At 40.1% G+C, this 20,464-nt stretch overlaps 1 protein-coding gene across 5 annotated transcripts in view; it reads right to left on the bottom strand.

The window, feature by feature from the left end:
• Positions 1-6: 6 nt before the first annotated feature.
• Positions 7-20,464, bottom strand: part of TESK2 (testis associated actin remodelling kinase 2) — a 77,695-nt gene continuing 57,237 nt past the window's right edge. For all 5 annotated transcript variants that reach the window (XM_057390579.1, XM_057390581.1, XM_057390580.1 and 2 more), the window contains exons 6-11: positions 12,440-12,522; positions 10,548-10,623; positions 9,730-9,813; positions 8,543-8,629; positions 4,963-5,098; positions 7-3,147 (exon numbers count right to left, since the gene is read on the bottom strand). In XM_057390579.1, the coding sequence (XP_057246562.1) occupies positions 2,135-3,147; positions 4,963-5,098; positions 8,543-8,629; positions 9,730-9,813; positions 10,548-10,623; positions 12,440-12,522 (1,479 nt within the window). In that variant the 3' untranslated portion in view covers positions 7-2,134. The remainder of the gene's footprint in view (positions 3,148-4,962; positions 5,099-8,542; positions 8,630-9,729; positions 9,814-10,547; positions 10,624-12,439; positions 12,523-20,464) is intronic.

The following is a 20,464-nucleotide window of genomic DNA, read 5'->3' as shown; positions in this document are numbered from 1 at the left end:
AAAAAAAAAAAAAAAAGCAAGAGCAAGCAGGCACCAGGCAGGCAACTCACTGGCAATTGAGTTCTGGTGTTTCTCTGTCCTCGAAGTTACGCAGTGCCAGGCATACAAGCTGCTCTGCACTCTGCAGACACTATACAGAAGACAGAGACTACTCTACAGATCAGCACCTTCAAGAGGCAGAGAGGTATGGGCCAAAAGGGGTGATCTTAGTGAGCACAGGCATTTTCTTTCAAACTGCCAATAGCTGTCTAATCTGGCATGGACTGTATTAAGTAAYTCAGCAACACCAGGTTTCTCAGTTCATTCATGGCAGCCACGGCAAATGGAGAACTGCTCARGTGAACACACACTTCACTAGAGGAAGTCATAGCTGTAACTCACAGAATAGCTACTACCTACACCTCTGGAAAGATACACACCCCAGCCAAGAAAGAACTAAGGCTTTCTCCATCCGTTCTTTGAGATGGGAGAAGAGTAGAAATAATCTGGCTTCCATCAGAGATTATTTTACAGCATCCATCCTTACAAGAGAGCAGGAAGAGTGTAACAGGCTACYTGGATGAAATTCTGGATTCTCCTGCATCACCATCTGCTCAGCAGGTGTGCAATGTTTTACCTCACTTAGGAATGATCATATAGGTTAAAAAACCGCATAAATAAAATTTTAAAAATCCCATGGTTTTGGGATGAYGATAGTGGAAAAGGGCAGGATGTTGCACAAAAGTCACAGAACAAGCTTTTCCATACATTACATCCCAAAACAGGGATCACTGATGCTGGTTCCAGCAAAAAGCATTAAAGCTCATGTTGCTCCTTTCACAGGTACCTGCYGGTGGAGGGAAGTAAAAAAAATAAATAAATAAAAAGATCATCCTATTCAGTGACAGGAGAAGCCAATAAAGATAGCAGCTTCTTTCTGTAATGGAAATAAAAAGTCAATTTGGGACAAGCTAATTTTTTTTCAGTTTGCCAATTCAAAGCCCTCCTGTGAGTTGTCCTCTCCAAGAGTACTTGTGGGGCTACAACACTGCTGGCAACTTCCCCTGAGCAGGAGATCCCTGYCTTCTGTTAAGCAGGCTGGTGAGGAGCCATCATTACTGCAGTGAAATCAGTCAGATAGGATCTTGTACCAGTGAGGGAAGTGAATGTGACCCTAATAGCTTAGAGCTAATAGTCAGTTGTGATGTAACTACAGCATTTAACTATTCTGCAAAAACAGATCATAATGTCCACTCAGCTCTTCAGRGATAAGAGCCCACCCCTGCCAAAAGCTCAGTACAGCTGGTACTTTCAGGGGCAGTTTCCTCAGAAGCCTAGAAAAGGCAATGCCTGGAATATGCCTCTCTGGGCCCTGGGCAAATCTTCCTGCACATTTGGTCTGAGGTACATAAGGAGCTGTACAAGGAAGAGAGCTTCCCTGCACAAATGTATTAAACATCATTACTAAATCCCAAGGGAAACTGAAACACCAGGGAACAGATTCTTCTTGTTAATTGCAAAGTACTTGTCATGTGACTCAGCCTGCAGATTGTGACCAGCATGAGGGGTTTTGTTTTTGCTGCTTTTGAAAGAAGAGCTTGTTTAATGCTACAACAGCATTCAAAGCAGCTCTGGAACCAGAGAGCATTCCTATCTGCTCAACATAGCTTGGAAAAACTTCTGTGCCTGTTTCTAAAACAGAGGCTCCAACTCACGTGCACTGATGCAGAATGTTAATGAAAAATCTGCTGTGGCTTAGAGGAACTGGTCAGTCAGAGGAAGAGAGAAAAATCTAAGGGTCATTCTTTCTACTCTATGTGGAGCTTAAGACCTTAAAATGCCCCATGCTGGAAATTCAGGTCAAACTGTTTACATGGTGCCTGCTCTGGCTGCTGCCTCTTGGAAGGGTTGTGGGACCCACAATGGCCATTCAGGCTGGAGTAGTTCCCCCTCCTAATGCAAATCAGGAAAGGGAATAAGCACAATTTGAATTAAAGTTTTATAAAATGTCTCCTCAGACACTGTCTGCAGCTGACAGCCAGCTTCTACCATCCGTTGAATCTTACAAATGTGAAGCCCAGCACTGCAGAAAAAAGAGTTTAAGCAACTGGGAACAACTGTTCCCTCAAGGACACATTCAGTTTGAGCCCTCTTTTCATATGTCACAAGTTGACTTTGTGCTGCCAGTCGCTGAGATGTTGGGGGAGGTCTGAGACAACAGAGCAGGACTGTCCCCATCCTGCTCCCTGAAGGGCCATGCCTCTCTCTTCAGCTCAGTGGAAGGACTAACACTGAACAGAGGCTTTGTAGACTCTAATAGAGTAATTTTCAGAAGATCATCTTCTACCTCCATCTCTTCAGAAGGGAGACAACCTGCAAACACTTGTGGGGAGTCATGTCCTTCAGAGTTCACTGAATTCTCARCTGTGAGGTTTTTGTAAGATAGTGGTCCAGACTGGGCCAGCACTAATGGYTGATCACATGCCAAATCTCCACACGTGGTCTCAACAGGGCAAAASCCATTTTCCTCCTGGACCATTGGCCCATCTGAACAGTCCATATCCTCTTCTTGTCCTGGTGCAAGAAGAAACTCTGGTCTGTGAGGCTTGGCGTGAAAGGGGGGTATCTCTGACACACCATATTTAGTGCTACTCAAGAGTTTYTGCCGAACTTCTGCACCTAACTGGGCTGGGTCACACCTGCCAACAGTTGAAGACAGTCCCCCAAATAGGCCATATTCCTTGTGCGGTAATTCAGGGGAGACTGGAAGTGATCTGCATCTCCTCCCAGGAAGAAGGGAAGGTTCTTGCCAGTCTGTGCTATATGCCTGCCGGAACTGGGACTGGCTGGCTTTCAGGCCTCCACCTGYCTCTGGAGAATGCAAGTCAAACACGAGGGAAATCACAGACTTGCTTGGCATGTCAAAGAATTTGATCTTTCCCCCCTTGAGGTCCTCCCGGGCACTGAAGGGATTAACTTTCCGGCCCAAGCCTTTGCTTGGTGTGTAGTAGGGGTCCTGCACATTTATTTTCCTGGAAGGCTTGCGGGAGAAGATATCCGACTGGCTGCGGGACAACCAGATATTCCGACGTGGACGGGGTGACTTGGGTGGGATCTTATCATCCAAGGAACTCAAACGTTTTACTCCTGGTCCTTTGTCAATTGCTCCTGAGTAGAAAAAGAAAAATACTCTTAGCTTAAAGAAGCTCAGTATAGCTGTGTATCTGCTCRCTCTCAGAGCCTTTATGACAACTGTAAAAAAAAGCTGCATTTTTAAYATTCCAAACAATGTTCCATAAGCACACGTCTGCTCCTTCCTTTTAAGTTCCTGCACAAACACAAGTACACTATTCTCTTTCCCTCAGTGTATTTTAGAGCCCCTTCAAACCTCCTTGATGCCAGTACACTGCCACAGCAGAGATGGCAAAGGGTGGTGATGGAGAAGAACAATCTGCATGTTTTCAGATTTATCATCCTGGCTTCCAGCAGAGGTTGCCCAAGGTCTGTTGGTGCTACTGACCACAAAAAAGAACCAGAACTTAACATAGTTAACTGGGACCTTTTCACCCCAATGGGAAATGTCCAAAACCAAAATACATAGCCCTGCTTGTACCATGCAGATTTTAAATCATTCCATCCCAGCCTTCAGTACATTATCCAATACAAAACTAAGGATATAAGAGAGTCTGACTCCAATGAATATGAGTTTAAAAGTTGTACATATGCCTGTGTATTTGCACCCACTGCACACACATACACACACACATTTATAAATAAAAGCTATATCACTAGAATGGGATAAGAAAATGGTAGATGTTAACTCCTTGAGTGTTTGGAACATGCATCTGACACGGGCTCTCAAGAAGCCTCTGAAGAGCCATGTTAGAGCAATAATGAATGAGTATAAACTAGTGATACCTTCTTTTGATTACCATTTTCAGAATAAGTGCCTATGAATTTTCACTCTTCTCTTTTTAATACTTTTAATGTTACTTCTCTTTTAATGTTCAGACTACAGTCATTCCATGTAGGAAAGACTACACAAATCAAAGAACAGCATGTAACACTTCTTTGAGAAGTACTTGTTTTGTACATTTACTCCAAAGGGAGAATACCAGTAAAATTAAAAGAAAAAAAATCCCAAGCCCCAAACCAAAAAACCCAACTCAGACAAAAAACCCTAAACAAACAAACTCACACTTCTTTTAGATGCTTTCCAAGTGTGGGAGAACTACTACATGCATTAACTCTATGTGGTTTGAAGTAGAGAATAATTATTTCAATCTACGACTATATTACAGATCAATAGGTATATCCATATGTTGCATATTTGTATATCCACATCACATGAGAAGCTATTTTTAGYACTCTCAAGTTTCTAATGCCAGAAKTGTACTAACACCAAACACCCAAGTGTGAATAAGTCAGAATACGGCCCAGGCTACAAGAATTTCCCCACACCAGGTGGCACCAGACAGCTTTAGAGAAAACCTTTCAAGGCCAACATTCCCAAGCAGACCTGGGACTCATCTTTTCTCGTCTTTCAGAGTATTTCTAGGTACTTTATAATACTCTTGCATCTTCTGTGCTCTTCCTCCTGAAGAAATTTAAGAAGCCTCTAAAAGTTACAYGTAACATACATAAAAGAAATTACGTATATGTACTAAGTATGGCAGCAATAAATAAAAAGTTGATGGATTTTCATATACTATTTAGCAATTTACAAAACCATTCCCAAATGAACTCTAAATTTCCTTTCAAGGGCTTATCAGTACTTTAAGAAATAGCTGCTTTTTTAAAAAAGGATACTCTGCAACGCAAAGTACATAGCATTGCTTCAGARTAATTTTCAAGATTTGTGTAAAATGGTTCATAAGCTATAAATTATATCATATACAGCCGAAATACCAGTTTTCAAAATAGGAAGCTTTGTCTCCTCTTGCTATGAGCATGCAGCAATGTTTGTACAATACAGCCACCTACCTTTTGGTTTTCTTTCACTGTTGTCTAGGTTCAAGAACTTTCTGTCTCTCTCTGAGTCCTCATTTCTCAGGCGGTTTAACATTTCCTCCAGTGTTTTGACAATATCAGCAAAAGAAGGACGCAACTTTGGATCCATCTGTAAATGCACACAAATCAAATAAGTTCATATGGGTTTGGTCCATGCTATTCTCCTTACACAGTGGACAAACAGGGGGACAATCTGAGGAAACTGAGGAAATTCTAAATGGTTTTAAGAGTGTTGTCATTGCAAAAAATCTCTGTAAAGAAGGGGGAAAGMGGTATTCCATCTATTATACCTCTCATTCAATTATCAATTTGTAAATACTCTATGAAGAGGATAAATTTTAAATTGGAAAAGTGGGAAACTGTCAGATTCATAGCTTGTGAGGGGGGGTTGGTTTGCTTGAAACAGCTTGCATAGTTCAGGATTTCTTTCTGGACTCCGGTTATCAAAGAGAGATTATGCACCAATGTATTTCAAAAGGATTACACAAAACAACACCACTATGTCAATCTTTTTTAAAAGACTGTAATTCTTCCATCATCTCCTTGTGGCTTTAATTAAAACACACCTAAATGGCACTGCTGATTGTAAAGCCGAAAATGTTGTGGTTTTCCATCTGTTWATTAGCCATACTATCCAGTGTACTGGCATATCTTGTAAAGAAGCAAGGGTGGTTATATAATTTGACAAAGTTATAAATTAGGAAAAAGAAAAATTCACCTTTTCCAGGTAAAGTATTCCCCCTGCTCATCAATCTGCATTAGTCTGTATTTCTCAGTATGTATTTATTTATCCACTCTAGCAGATATGGATCTCTAAACAAAGTCCAACACTAAATTGTACCACAGGGCAAGCAGCTTCATTTAAGCAGTAACTTTGAAGGCATTTCATCATTTTGAGCATTGACCCTGTATATATATTACAGGCTACACTATTGCAGGTAGCAACATCTAATTCAGCAGCCGAAAGTTAACTTCATTACAGTAATAAAAAAGACTCTGCTTGACCTGATTGCTGTTTTCAGCCTTCTAAAGGCTTTTGMAGAGTGGACAAGCCCAGACAAATCTCACCTCTACAATGGGAACAGTAGTGCTTTGTACACAACAAACCCCAAAAGACCCCCCTGATACTGCCCTGCAGGTTCTTTGAGATGGATCTTTCTGAAGAGAACTGGTATGATCAGCAATGCCAGAACACCTTCTAGCAACAAAGGGTAAAGGGCTAAAAATTCATATRTACAGTAATAAAAACCAAACAAAGGAACCACACTTGAAGAGCTCAAGAATAGCAAGAAAATTCTTCTAAAGCAGCAGCTGGAATTTCCTGGCATTGGAAAACATATTTTTCTGCATTCCCTATTTCACTGAAAGAGTAGGGCAGGGGCAACACTGAAGCACATACTGTACTCTGACAAACTTACTAATTTGGGAAGCTTAGGGAGCTGTTGCAAGCTACAGGAAGTTAGAGGAAATAAAAAGAGATCTCTGGCTATTTTAATTTGTGCTAGGTATGATCCAAGACTAGAGCAGCAATGGAAAAGCTACTCACAGCAGTATTTACCTCCTCCATCCCTAAGCAGTCCAGATTCTGCTCAAATGGAAGAGAAGATTCCTTCTCAAAGCAGCAGTTGCCCATGGCCCTGCTTATCCAGGAAAGCTTTTTGCATGATCATTTATGATTACATTTACTAAACATTCCCACAAGTAGGCTTCCTCACAGGAGCCTTCCTTGCAGGTGCTTATTTACAACCCCCCACACTTTTTAACAGTAAATTAAATTTTAATCCACTATTCATACATGCCAGTTTTTACAGGTTTTCTTAGAGTGCCTTAAAACACATTTCCTGGCTGTAGAAAATCCCAGGGCTTTGCACATTAGTTCAGGTGGGCTATTACAGTTCACACTTTGTTGACCTATTGAATAACAAAAAGCTATATAAGCATCCATGTCTCACAGCAAATTACCACAACYATCACCCCTTACTGAAGCACAGCATGCGCAGGAAGATATAAGAAAGCCTTATCAGTTTACCCCCTTTTTCCTTCTCCTAGGTGAGTGGTATGTGAATTCCAKCATGACCCACACTGAAATCAGCATATTAATGGCTGGATCACAAGACAGTAATTTCCATTTCAATTAAGCAAAGGGACATTTACTATACAGGAAGCTGCATTTGACAATAATGAGTAGGAGAAAACCTTTTTTCTCTGAACACATGAAATTCTCACATGAAAATATAAGGTCACTGCCCCTTCSTCCATGAGCGGTTTTACTCTCAATTTCTGAGCTGAAAAATTGCTTTGAATCATGCACCACGTGTATGGATGCAGTACCATTTCTGGAGTCTGCAGGTGGGAGCTGAGATTTCCAAAGTCAAATCCTATCTCTAACCAAACCTTTTAGTGTTCATGTAATCAAAACATTTCATAAACATGAGTCAGATGTACCACTGTCCATCTGAAGCAAGCTCTGCTGTACTAAGTGAAATAAGAGGAGTTAAGTAGCTTGTTCACAGTAAGTTCCACAAACACTTTAGAATTAAATTATGCTATGTGGTGTCAAGAGCAGCAGTCAGTCATCCCCTCCATTCTCACCTTTATACCACTCTCTCCTTGAGCACTGACATTTGTACTAATATACAGAGAGAGGTCAGGTCAAAAATAACCAYCAAAAGTACAAAGAGACAAGACTTCTTAAAAGCACTCACTTGGACACAGTGCTGGCATCAGTTCCAGCACAGCCTGGATGGAAAATTTTTAAAAGTTGCCTCTACTTAAGCTGAACAAACTGGACATTCCCAACTTCAGCTGAATGTTGTGAAAGCTCRGGTTCTCTTATTTCATATAAACTGGTTTACTATACAATGGTACTAGTAACTCTGTTACACAATAACCAGCAGAAGAGATCTACTGCCCTGAAATTTTCACAATAAGGAGCCAGGAAGGTATCCAGCATTATCACAATTTTACTTGAAAAATTGCCATAAAATTTTCTCCATACAGCACATGGCCTATAGCCTTACAGGTATTGCACCATTTTGGTCCAAGTTTGAATTTTATGACACAGGCTAAGGATTTGGATGTCAAACCCCTTTTTCAAAAGGCTTCCTATAGACATTTTAGAGTAGTTTAATGCCTGATTTTGATTTGTTTGTCCCCTGYTTGTGAGGGCAACTCAGTCCTTCCTTCATAGCTCAGTAGGTCTGTACACAACAGCTGGATTTTGCAGCCCAAGGGTTAGCCAGTGTCAATGGCATCCAACTGGTTAGGATCAGCCTGAGCAGCCTGCAAGAAGCTGTTCAGTGTGCCAGACCTGTTTGTTTGGCATGACAGAACACAGAATTGCAAAAACACAGGACAGACCTTCTTGCAGGGGGAAGGGAAGGATTTTAAAAACTGAAAGGGACTTCCTGGGTGGTCAGAAGGTACACTGCTTCTGTAGGTAGGCTCTTCAAGTCTCTTCTGTAAATGCTTTAAGCTTTATCTTCAAAAGCCAGAAGGATTTAGAGAACTCAAACTCCAGTTTAAGCCTCTCCCCTTCAAGTAAGRTACTCACGTTACAGCAGTTGAAGGCCAGCTGGAGGAAGTCAGGAGGACAGTCTCCCACCATGTGCTGGAAGGAATCATAATCTAATCCAAAATTCTGTACAAATGACAACAAAGCATAGAGAAATGAATGAGGTCTGTTATCTCGCTCAAAGCATGTTCTTTTCTGGAGGTCTCTATGTGAAGTTATCAGGAAGAACCATGAACACCTCAGCAACCACATAACAGGAGTTTGAGAAAACTTTATGTACATTCCAACCTGCAGCATTCCCAGTGGGGATTACAGATACAGGATATCTATAAGAGAATGGGCTGACATCAAAGCCCATCCTTCTTCCTGAATTCAAATGCAATCCATCGCACKTGAAATGTTGCCCATGTGGGTTTGGAAACAATACCTTATACTATGATGTTTCACCATAGTGACTTTGATGGTGCAAATTAACAGCCTGCTGTAAAACCACAGGCTTTGCTGTGATGGAAATGTATCAGTTAAAATGGCTAACTTTTCAGTGGATGGTAGATTGCTAATACAAATTATCCAGTTCCTTAAGTGCATGTCTATGAAATCTGAAGGGCAGACTAAAAAAGATCTTTTATTTATTGCAGTTCAAGACCTAAACAATTTTCCATTTTCAGAAATGGAGTGAGATAAACAATTTGGTATAACTCCCACAAAAGGTCAAAAGCAGCCCTACAGATGGGATGAATAAAGTAAAAAGTATCTTTAATTATTAGTCAATTATAGCTTAGATCCACAGTGCTTTGCAGAGTCCACACAAAAATAAGGGTGAACTTATTTTAGCTGCTGTTAACACAGCTCCTGCCCCTTTCCCAAGGTGAAGCTGTTTAGTGCATGCCGTGCACCAAAAGTGCCTTGTTCTGAACCTGGCAAGAAATCTACATCAGCTATCACTCCACAAAAGGAAGAGTTTGCATTGCAGCRCTCTCGATATCCTGCCAGTTAGGGRGAGAAAGGATTCCCAGGACCGTTGTAGCTGCACAAGTCTCTGAGAAAGTATCTTCAATGGAGCTTCCTACAATAACAGCATAAAGAGYAAAAGCCTTTTACAGGCTATTTTTAATGTCACACCTATTCATCCTATCTTTGACAGCAGTGGCTGAAGTTCTAAAGGCYGAGCCGTTATCATGGCAGACTCACCACCTCCCACCAATGTTAYAAACACAACCACTTACCTCTGTGCGAGGGAGATAGTCTGGGTCTGCCTGTATTCTTGCTATAATCTCACAYAGAATTATGCCATAGGAGAACACATCTGCCTGAGAGAAAAAAAAAATAATAGACACATGGTTCAGCTATGAATACTCAGTGCTCTTATCTGCCACTGAGTTTCTCCTTACCCCAAATGGCTATCATGAAACAACTAAACAACACCACAGCCTTGCAACACTGAGCAACTGCATTAGACCTAACATTTCCCATGTGAAGAMAGCCTCACAGAAAGCATTCTTGTTGCACAAATAGCAACGATAACTTTAAAACTCTTTTAAGAAAAAAAGAAAACCAAAGCACTCTTAATTCAGCAGTGTAAAAATTAAAAAATAAAAAAAGCTTCCTTGCACTAAGAATGGTGAAGTTACATTTGATGTCCTACACATAGGCATAATGAAAAACAGAGCTAAAACATTAAATGCCTATGTATCACTGTGGTTAGAAAAACAGGTTTAGAATAAACATGATCAAAGCCTAGCCAGAGCATTAATGTTCTTCTTAATAAAAATTAAATTTTTCTCTTCTCCATTCAGTAGCTTTGAAGAAAGATGTCTTCCCAAAGCTTGAGATAGTAGCAGCACTGTGTATCAGTGCTCAATTTCCATAATGTTTAGTAACCACTTATCTGACTACCCCAGGAGCTTCATGGCTCCTCAGATTTCCACCTACTTGAATTTTTCAGGTAATAAAATTTAGGAAAACATGGAATACAAGTCTACAGGGTTGAAGTGTGAATCTCTCATCCCTTATGCAACTAACTGCATTTATATAATGTACCTACCTTTTCATTATAGGGCTCATCTCTGAGAACTTCTGGTGCCATCCAGAAGGGTGAACCCACAACTGGTAACTTCTCACTATACAGATAYGGGATAAATATGGAGGGGAGGTGATGGGAGAGAAGGAAGAACTATTAATGCTCAAGCATTGCTACTAAATTTCCCAATCAATTACTTCAATCAATTACTCATATTTTATTTCCAGCTTTTAAGTACCCAGCCACTTTAAAAGAATGTTTTATTTTAAAGTTACAGCTGTTCAATWGTTTTTATTTCTTAACTCTTGGCAGAGTCTGTTCCTTCATCTATACATAAAAAGGTGGATATCAGTTTTGGGCTAGATGCCAAGTTCTCCATTCATCCTGTGAGACATACAGGTATCCATCCCTATGTGTATATACAGCTCTGAATGAAGTCAAACTGCATTTAAAACAATAAAGTTCTGTAAACTGCATTAAAAAATGAACCCTAAAAACCAAAATTGACCAGATGAATTCTTCAATGTGGAAAAAWTARAAGTMATCAGAATAGASCCAATTTGAAAAACCTGCRGTTTCCATAAGGCTGAATACTGGGYYYTCTSTSWCMYMWMWSWSMYYKWGRGRRWATMTMTWTWKAAAAAAMMAAAASMAAAMMAAAAAACCTCTGAAGGCCTCAAAGTAGCATGGCTTGTTACCAGCAAATTGGAAAAGAACAAAGCTGCATTTGAAAATGGAGGTAAAACTAGATAAGATCAAAATAGTGGCTAATGTTGCAATGACATTGCTTGTTTTAGTCTCATGCTACCTTAACTGTACTCAGTTTTCAGGGCATCTCAAAGCTGGGTACGAAGGAAATCTTAAGACACCTGTAGTGACTTTCTGATTTTKTGATGGGTTCATCCAAACACAGCCAAAGCTTTGAGAACCTCACAGGGTGCTCYACAGCATTTGCAAGATACACATTGGCTATACTTATCAGTAGTTTGGAAATTAAGATGTTCACTTTGTTAAGCTTTTARTTTCAATATTTCACCAATATTGATGCAAGCCTTCAGACCTGTGAAGACATGGGTTTAGGATACGTGCATTTTAAAGACTATGCATAGCTAAGATCAACTKTTATTGTTTTCTCTGCAGTCAAAAGTGCTGGAAGGCTTTTATTTATTTTACGCAGAAGCACACACTGGAGAAAATCTGACAGCAGATTTCACAGTCAGAATACTCTGAAATACACAAGTCAATATACAGAGAGAACAATGAAATCCTTGTCCTTGATCTCCCTAATGGAGGGATGACAAAAGGACTATTTTCAATTGTGACAATAGCTTGTGACAGTGACCTGTGCATTCCTCAGATGACTTAAGACTATAATTTTATCCTAGCGAAAGTGGTAAGATACTGTTAGAGAGTAATTCTATAACAATTTTATTTTACTCTGTTATAAACCTGGATCTTAACAACTAACCCAGAGGTTAAATTAGAATAATGCTGGAGTGCCRCTGGATATTGTTTAGGAAAATGGAAAGATGCTAAAGTTGCTTAAAATCAACAAATGGCATTTCTTACAAAATCATCCCAACCCAGAATGCTGGACAGTATTTTTCTGTTTGCTTTGTTGTGTTGTGTGTTTTTTTAAACCCAAAATTCCCAAGTACCAGCTTAAAAGATCTACCGAAAAGCTGGAGCAAATCCTCTAGCAATTGGAACATTTTTGAAGAATAAATGTCACCMCTAAATATCAAAATGGATAGTAATTAAGGCTGGAACATTTTGGCTATCCAGCCTGAAGACTGAAGGTATTTTTTGCAAATTCTRCACAAGAGTGCAATAACAGCCTCAGGGATCTGGCTCACTAGAGCTTCTGACCAGCAGTTGTATTGCAATTCTCACTCCATTTAGACTAGCTCACATACCTGTGATCAGGAATTTTTTCTGCTAAACCAAAGTCTCCAACTATTGCCGAGTATCCATTCTCATCATGTTTTATTAAGCAGTTCTGAGGAAAAAAAAAAAACAAAACCAAAACCAAATAGAAGAGTTATTGTCTGWGCCTGAAATATCTATAACAATCCAGATTAAAATGAGATAAAACAAACATGAGTACAAAATACAGTKTGGAAGATACTAGTCTATGAGAATCTTTTGTCTGAGAGCAAGAGMCCTTTTCCCTTCCCCTCCCCCTGCACAATCACATGTCTGTCAAACTTAAGATGCTGCAAACAGCCTTCCACTTAGCTAATAATCCACTTAAAAACTTGCTGAGAAGGCAGGCAGCCACAGGCAGCACATACCCCACTAGGTTTTAACAAGAATTAAGATGATTTAGCTCCCTTATGCTCAAATATGCAATACATGCTGTTCACTATGACACCTTACATTTTCTCTTTACAATTTGACTGTACCTGACCAGAATACAAGATCAGAGCAGACCCCAAATGCCTCCACATATTTTGCTACATTAACTACTGAAAAGGAACTTGATGCTTTGCAGTAAACTTACATTGGAAAATACGAGATGTGAACAAGTTATAGGTGCTTTTAGAGTCTCAAAATTCTTTATTTTACCAAAAATCATAAAACATGATATAAGAGAAAAGTCTAATAGGGAAAAGCTGTCAGTCTTTTCCTTTCAGATGTGCCCTCCAGTGTCAGGATGGAGGGCAACTTAAGGACACACACAGATAATTCTGCTCTAGCAGCATCACATCACACACAGGGTATTATTGATTTCTTTTTGTTATTTATTTACAACTGTGAGAAATATGCTTTGACCATTCCAGTACCACATTTTTTCCTGTTTCACCAAATGAATCAATAGCTGAATCTGTGCATTTTGTTCTGTCCTGCAATAGGTGGAACAAGACAGCAAATTCATTCCTTTCCCACATGCCTTGCTCTGTATCCTTCTGCAAGCAGTACAATAGCAGTGACAGGCAGCAAACCCACTGCTGACTCCTACTGAGTGGTACCCTGCATTAATTAGCTAAACAGCAGGAAACACTTTCTGGCTTTATTGTGCTTGGATATACAAAAGCCCCTCGCTGACCCCAGAGCATTAGTTTGTCTGTATAATGCAACTACCAAGAAAAGTGAGTCCCTTGTCTAAAAGATCAAGTTCAGGTCATCACTGTTTATATTATTCAGAGACGATTGTGGCTCAGGCCATGAAGTGAGTTTTCTTCCTGCCAATTAAAAGGTTAAGCAAGCCACTCCTGGGATCATGTAAAGAAAATACATGCCAGCCTCTTGAAACACATGCCAGGCTCCTGAGATGTAAAGCTATATTTGTTTAGCATGACTCAAGTATAATAACTACAGTTAGTTTGGGGATTCATAAACATGTACCAAGTTAAATCAACTGTGCTTGCCCAAAGAGCAGCAAAGCTTCTCAGTTGCGGGCTTTGTTATCTTTTATCAAAGAGTGCATTCATTCAGCTTGCMGCTCTTTAAACATTTGGTCCCTGTAAGTGGACTTAAAACTGAGAAGGATAAAACTTGACTGAAAAATCTTACTCAAATGATTCAGACAAGTGGAATTTCAYTGCGTACCACACAGAAACAAGTCCTTAAGGACACCAAAGATTTTGCAGTATTCAAGATGGCTGTTACTATTTTATGCAAAAAAAAATTCAAGTTACTTTTCAGCCATAGATTTCTCAGCCACTAAAGATGATTCTTAATTCAACATATTTTAAAAAAACCTCTATAATTCATAAACACTAGTTTMAAAATCTGGGTTTCCTCCTTGCATTATACCTTTGAGTATTTACATTTTGTTCATTTTGAGAAGCAAGACTGCAGCACTTAATTTTACCTTYTGGGTTTTATGGATTATTGTCATTCTCCAATAACCCCTGATCTCCAAAATTTCAGAGAAACATTTAAATCCTGACTAAGAACTATTTTCAACATAACTAAAAATCTGTCTACTGATCTTATCCACAATAATTTACAAGGCTGTTTTGATACCAAAAGGAARCTTAAATGAAACATCATGCTGACAGCAAATATTCCTTCAGCTTCTTACCAGTATCTAATCACATCCYGTTAGACAGTGATACATCACCAACTGAAGCTGAACAATCCTACCCCCACCAAGCCCCAGGCAGTCTCAGCTTTCAGGTACAGCACTGAACTATTATAAAAGTAGGTTATTCATAGATAAATCACACATAAAACCAATGCTGTCTGACAGCTCTGAGCCCCTTCCCCGATGAGCAGGATTTGCCCACAGCAGAGCCAGGCTCCCTTTCAGTCCAAGCATTTGGAGACCCAACAGCACAGACACTCCACTGCTGTAGGATCCACAGGTCCTGCAGAAGGCACTGGGGAGAGCCTTGGGCAACATTCCTGGTGTACAGCACTGATGAGCTCTTCTGCTGTGGTGGGCTGCACAGTGTTAAACTACATAAAGAAGGAAACGAAACTGTTCTCTCTCATTAGTGCACACTTGTCTTTTGTTTGCACATGAAGAAGAATTTAAATTCATTAGGATACATAGTCCAGTACAAGAGTGACTTTTTTTCATACTTAAATCAGCCACAGCAGGTGACATGYACCACACAGTAAAATTCCAGTGTCACTACAAACGTTCACTGTAGTGAAACTAAACTGATTTAATTCAACTGGGGCAAATTTTTATGTATCTAAGCACTAATTTCCTGAAACACAGAAAGAACGAAAGCCTATTCGTAGCAAAATCAGTAGTAAACCCTTTCTACATACACTAGCATGGTCAGATGTCACTTTGCCAGCCTGTACTGCTCATTCAGGGCAAGGTTGTGCRGATGGTAAAGCTGTATTGTGTGCTGAGATTCTCCAAGTAGTCAAGGCTAACCCTCTGCACCACCATACTCCTTCTCCACACTTCCCACCCSAGCAATGCCATTACACAACACTGCCAAACACACAGCACAGATAATGGAGTCACCAGATTTAAGATGCAATTCATGAAGAAGAGACATAACACAGCCCACTGTGGTTCATGTACACTCAATGAAACACAAAAAGAATTCACATTCTAACAAGATAATTCAAGACTGAAAAGGGACAAAACTTCATTAGAGACTAAAAGGCTGAAAAGAGATTTTGAATTTAATCTGGAGGTGGTATCTATGTAGGAAAACTACAATAGTACAAACTGCACTGTTTCTTCTAACAAAGTGATACTTCTCAGTTTTCCTCAAAAAAAACCCAAAAAAACAGTGTATCAATGTGATATGAAGAAGTTTCATTAATGGATTCTGGCTCAGAGATGCAAGAGTTCAAACCCCTCACTGGTGCAAAGAGCCTCTCAACCATTGCCTATGAAATGAAATGCCAAGCAGCTTCACAACACGAGCTTTGAGAAAGCACTTTCAACTTACTATTGCACTATTTGTATAAACAGTAAGGCAATAAAACTTGGTGACCTTTCCAGGCTTTCTTTTTAGACCTCTACAGACATGGATGTTCTTTCCTTTGGCAGCTCACACGGTCAAAGAGGGCAGCATTTGACTTCAGTTGAATTTTTGACATTTTTTCCCCAAAAAAATTGGGACCCCGTCAGTCTTTCCCGAGGCAGTCACTTAATAGAAGCAAGGAGCTTTGCACATGAGTCCTAAAGAGTTAACAGAGCTGTTTATGCAGACAGATGTGAAAGAACATAAAGCCCCCTTTGTGTGTTACAGGAGCTTAACATCTGCTTTGCACAGCATAATCCTACTAAGACGAATGCAATATTCTACTCTCCCTTTTACATAAACAAAAATGAAAATAGACTCAAGAGTTTCAGAGTTAAAAATAAGTTGCTTAGAKGCAGAAACACCAGTTTTATTTTATGATATTACATACAAGCTAAACTCCTTAGAAATTTTACTGCATTCCAGAAAATACAGAAACAAACGCTACTGCAGTGTCATTTGCAACCTTCTGATGACTGTTCCTGAATTAAAATACTTAAAGACCAATTGAGATGTATCAGCTGTTTTAAAACTACTATCCCTTAGGAGAAATCCCACTGAGAATTAAATGTGTAACAGGAAGTTTACAGTATTAGATACACTTCTAAAACTATTAYGCTTAAGGAGAGGTTTTCATTTGGTTCCTGAAGTACCAGTAGAAGTTTAGTATTGAGGCTTTCACTAGAAATAGCCATCTACTACTAATTTTTTCAGTGCAAACTCTCCCTTGCAGTGCAAAATATCCAGACAAGAGCTTATTCCAGCACAAAGGGGACCTGGCAACTGCAGCAGCAACTATGAGAATCATGAGACAAAGGTGCTGSTCATGGCTGGGGGTTTATTCTGTTTTGAAGAAGCAACAGTATACAAGTTAGGAAGTCAGGGCATGTCACTTTCAAGCCCAAAGGCGGTGAATTTATGTTACATCAGATAATCCACAGTAATTGCTTACATGTATGATTCTGTCCCATAGTAACTGAGACTGCTCCTCTCTCAGTGAGACAAAGCTGAGCCATTACACACTGTGAAGTGAAAGYAGATGTTGGCAGGAATACACACACATACACATGTGTTTATATATATATGTGCCTAGAGATTACAATTTCTTCATACACTTTATCATCAATGGAGCTCACAATGTTCTCTAAAACTGCTCACAACCTACTATCGATTATAAAACCTTGTTTTMGATTATACATAATTCTGCAAAACTGAAAGGCATTTGTTTGGAGGTTTGCCTGTTTGTTCTTAATCAAGAGTTTTGGTGGTGGATTTTTAGGGACAGGGGGGTAAACCATCACATTATCAGCCTATGGCATCATACCGAATCTGGCATGTGCTCAACTTGAAATGTGATGAGACCTCTGTGTAAGATGCTCCTGTTGCCACCTCTGCAGCGAATAGACTGCGATAGAGTAGAAAGGTATATGCTGCATGAGGAATTTGAGAGCACGACTAAGGTGACAAGACAGAGGATAAGCCCAAGCCAGGGGCTGGCTGGGACCAAGATCAGGTCCTGAGCCAGGGTATAAAAAACCCAAATACTATTACAAGGACAGAAGAACTGCAGCTACACCAGACAGGTAGTGGTGGCAGGGATCAGAGCTAACCTGGAGCAGCAGAATGTGGGGAGAGCTAGAAATGGCTAAACATAGCAAAGACTGAAACACAAAGATAGACTGGATAAAGCATCAAGCAGGAGCAACAGGAAGAGAGTAAACACAATCAGCCAGGTAAGGAGTTTARTCAGTAAGGTTGGGGGACAGGAACTGTGAACAAAAACTATGGACTAGAGAAAACCTATGAACAATGATGCCCAGAGTCACATTGCAGACTAGCAGAAAGGATTGGATAACAACAGAGTAGGTGTAATCAGTCTTGGAAAAAGGGGCAGACTCTTGAATGTTCACGTCTCACTGCCAAGAAGTCTCTTGTTCCCCTCCCTATTCCTCCTCCATAGCAAAGCCATGCAATGTGTTTCAGCAATACTAATTAACAGTAGCAAWGAACACAAATTGAAAATATTTCATGTATTAGTTACTGCATTAACTAAAGCAAGACACCCTCACCATGAATCTTAAGCTTCCAACTCCAACATGAAATGCATAATACCATTTTTTAAAAAATTGGTAGGAAATTGGATACAACAAACACTACATCAAAAAAATAATATTGCACAAAAGATGAGATGTAAAACTTCTGCAACAACTTTCCTTTTCCGCCTTATGCATACATATTAAGGTAACATCCTTAATTACATGATGACACAGTTTTCCACCTGACATCCATGTGTTTTTGTACACACAATGGATTCATGCTGATGGTGAATTGGGGCTGTACATAAAACACTTGGACCACTATTTTCAGGATTCTGACCACTCTTCCCACAGAAACAGCAGAGTGACAGAAAGGCTAAGAACAGATGAAAAAGAAAGCCTGGACTGCAAATGAAGCTCTTCTGTCTTGTGGTTAAGMCTATTGCAGTGTTGCCTTGGGATCTGGATTCTGGCCTTCCTCAGCATCACAGAAGGATTCTGTAACAAGGATGCTACTTTAGCAAAATCTTTCACAGATTCTTACTGATCTTGTGCTTTCTCTGCCTCCAGGGGTCAAACCTGACTATTTTATAAGTGCTGTAATGCTTCCAACAACAAGCCTCTGAGGTCAGTGAACATATTGCTTTGAACTTACAGATGTAAAATGCAAATACTCCAMACAAAGTCTTAAAGCACTACCCAATATTCACCAATATTCTTGCCTTCAATCTGTTATAATAAGGCTGAGCTTATTCATCTCCCTCATCTCAGAAATACTGTAAGAATAATTTCACTGGTATTAGGGYAGTCATTGGCATAAGCTGACAAGGAAATCAACAGTGCTTCCAGAGCAGGGTTTGAATGCAGTGCAAATACAGTGTAAACAAGCTGTTGAAGAAACTCTCTGTGTAGCAGTAAGACATTTGTTTTGAGGAGTGAGGTACAAAGGATTTTGCCATATTCTTTTTACAGACTGGACACTTCTTCCCTGTGCTTTCCCAAACACAGCTATTTTAAYTGTAGGTTCCAGCTGCTGGAATATTGTAAAACCAAGTCAGATTAAGAAAAAACTACATCACAATTCAGTGGCTTCTACTGAAACACTTTCACAGTATGATTTCCGTTTTAATGATTGTATCTTCTATGACCAAGACTTTCAGAGTTAAAATTCATAACCAGAGCTCCTTGACAATCACTGAGARATGAAGAAAATTCCTATGATTCCAGGATGCAAATCCTCATTCTRCACATTCAACGAGGCCTAAATGAAAAACATTTCATGGGGCTTGTGGTGATACAGATAGGGGACAGGGAATAAGCCGAGGTTGGCTGTCAGAACCCATCTATGGCTTAATTCCATGTAAATCCTTTCACGACAAGCCAAAAGTGCGGACACCACATTTCCTGGCTTGTAAAAAGTCAAGTCACCCTGCCCACACCCCTACTCTGTGCAAGCTGCAAATGGCCARTCTGACCACTTGTACCTTCTGACAGATTCAAGCCAGGCTGTTGCTATCAAGCGGGGCAGCTCAGCCTGATCAGCTACAGCAGCCCAGGCCAAGAACCCAGGCACAGAGCTGCTCATGACAYGGGGAAGCACCGGCTGTCGGGGCAGCACATCCCTTCTAACAAGCGCTGCCTCTCTTTTTGACAGAAGGACATCGGGAAGGGCACCAGTGGGATATGAGGGCTGACATCCCCGTGGGCTGTCACATCGACTATAATGACCTACATCTACTCTACTCTACCATTCTTCCCTCTGGCTTCSTGCAGTATCAATGCTGTTCTGCTACTCTCCACATGGTGCAATTAGGAAAAGAGATCACCCTGCTCTACACTAATGGCCCGACCCACTTATTTTTCAATCTYAGATTGGCAGGGGACAGGAACTTTTCCTTTAAATTGTTAGGCATCAAATACATTGACACATAGAATGCTAAGAGCAAGACAACTCTCCTGTCCTAACTGACAAGGTAAAATTTATATATCACACCATCCACTGCAGGAAGCTGCAGGAATTAGAGGTTTGCCAGAAACAGAAAGGTAGAAGTATGGGTCTAAATTAATAACAAATTATTTTTATAGTAAAATTTGTATTAGAGGGACAGTTTGCAGTGGGCTATTGTCCAAAGTGTAACAGGTAAAGCATGGAGACATTCCTGCATAGAAAGTCTCAGTTTCATTCTGTTCACACTTCAGTCAAGGCAAGMAAGTTTCATAGAAAAATGCCCCATTCTCCCACTCCACAAACTCAGAGTCTGTTCTGACTTTTGCAGATGTTAAACCCTTGTCTTTGCCTTCATTTGAATAATAAAGACATCCCATCAATTACTGAAGTTTATTGAAGAAAGAAGGACAATACGGAAGAGTATTGAATTTGCCCTTGTTCAATCCAGATCACAAGTTCTCTCCCAAGGAGAGAGTCCATCACATTTTCCTTCAGCTTTTTCACACACTGTTT

Source organism: Malurus melanocephalus, unplaced genomic scaffold, assembly GCF_030028575.1.
Source record: "Malurus melanocephalus ecotype Western Australia unplaced genomic scaffold, MMel_1.1 scaffold_28, whole genome shotgun sequence".
NCBI lineage: Eukaryota > Metazoa > Chordata > Aves > Passeriformes > Maluridae > Malurus > Malurus melanocephalus.
Note: the sequence above shows the minus strand (reverse complement) of the source record. Positions and strands in the feature narration are given on the sequence as shown.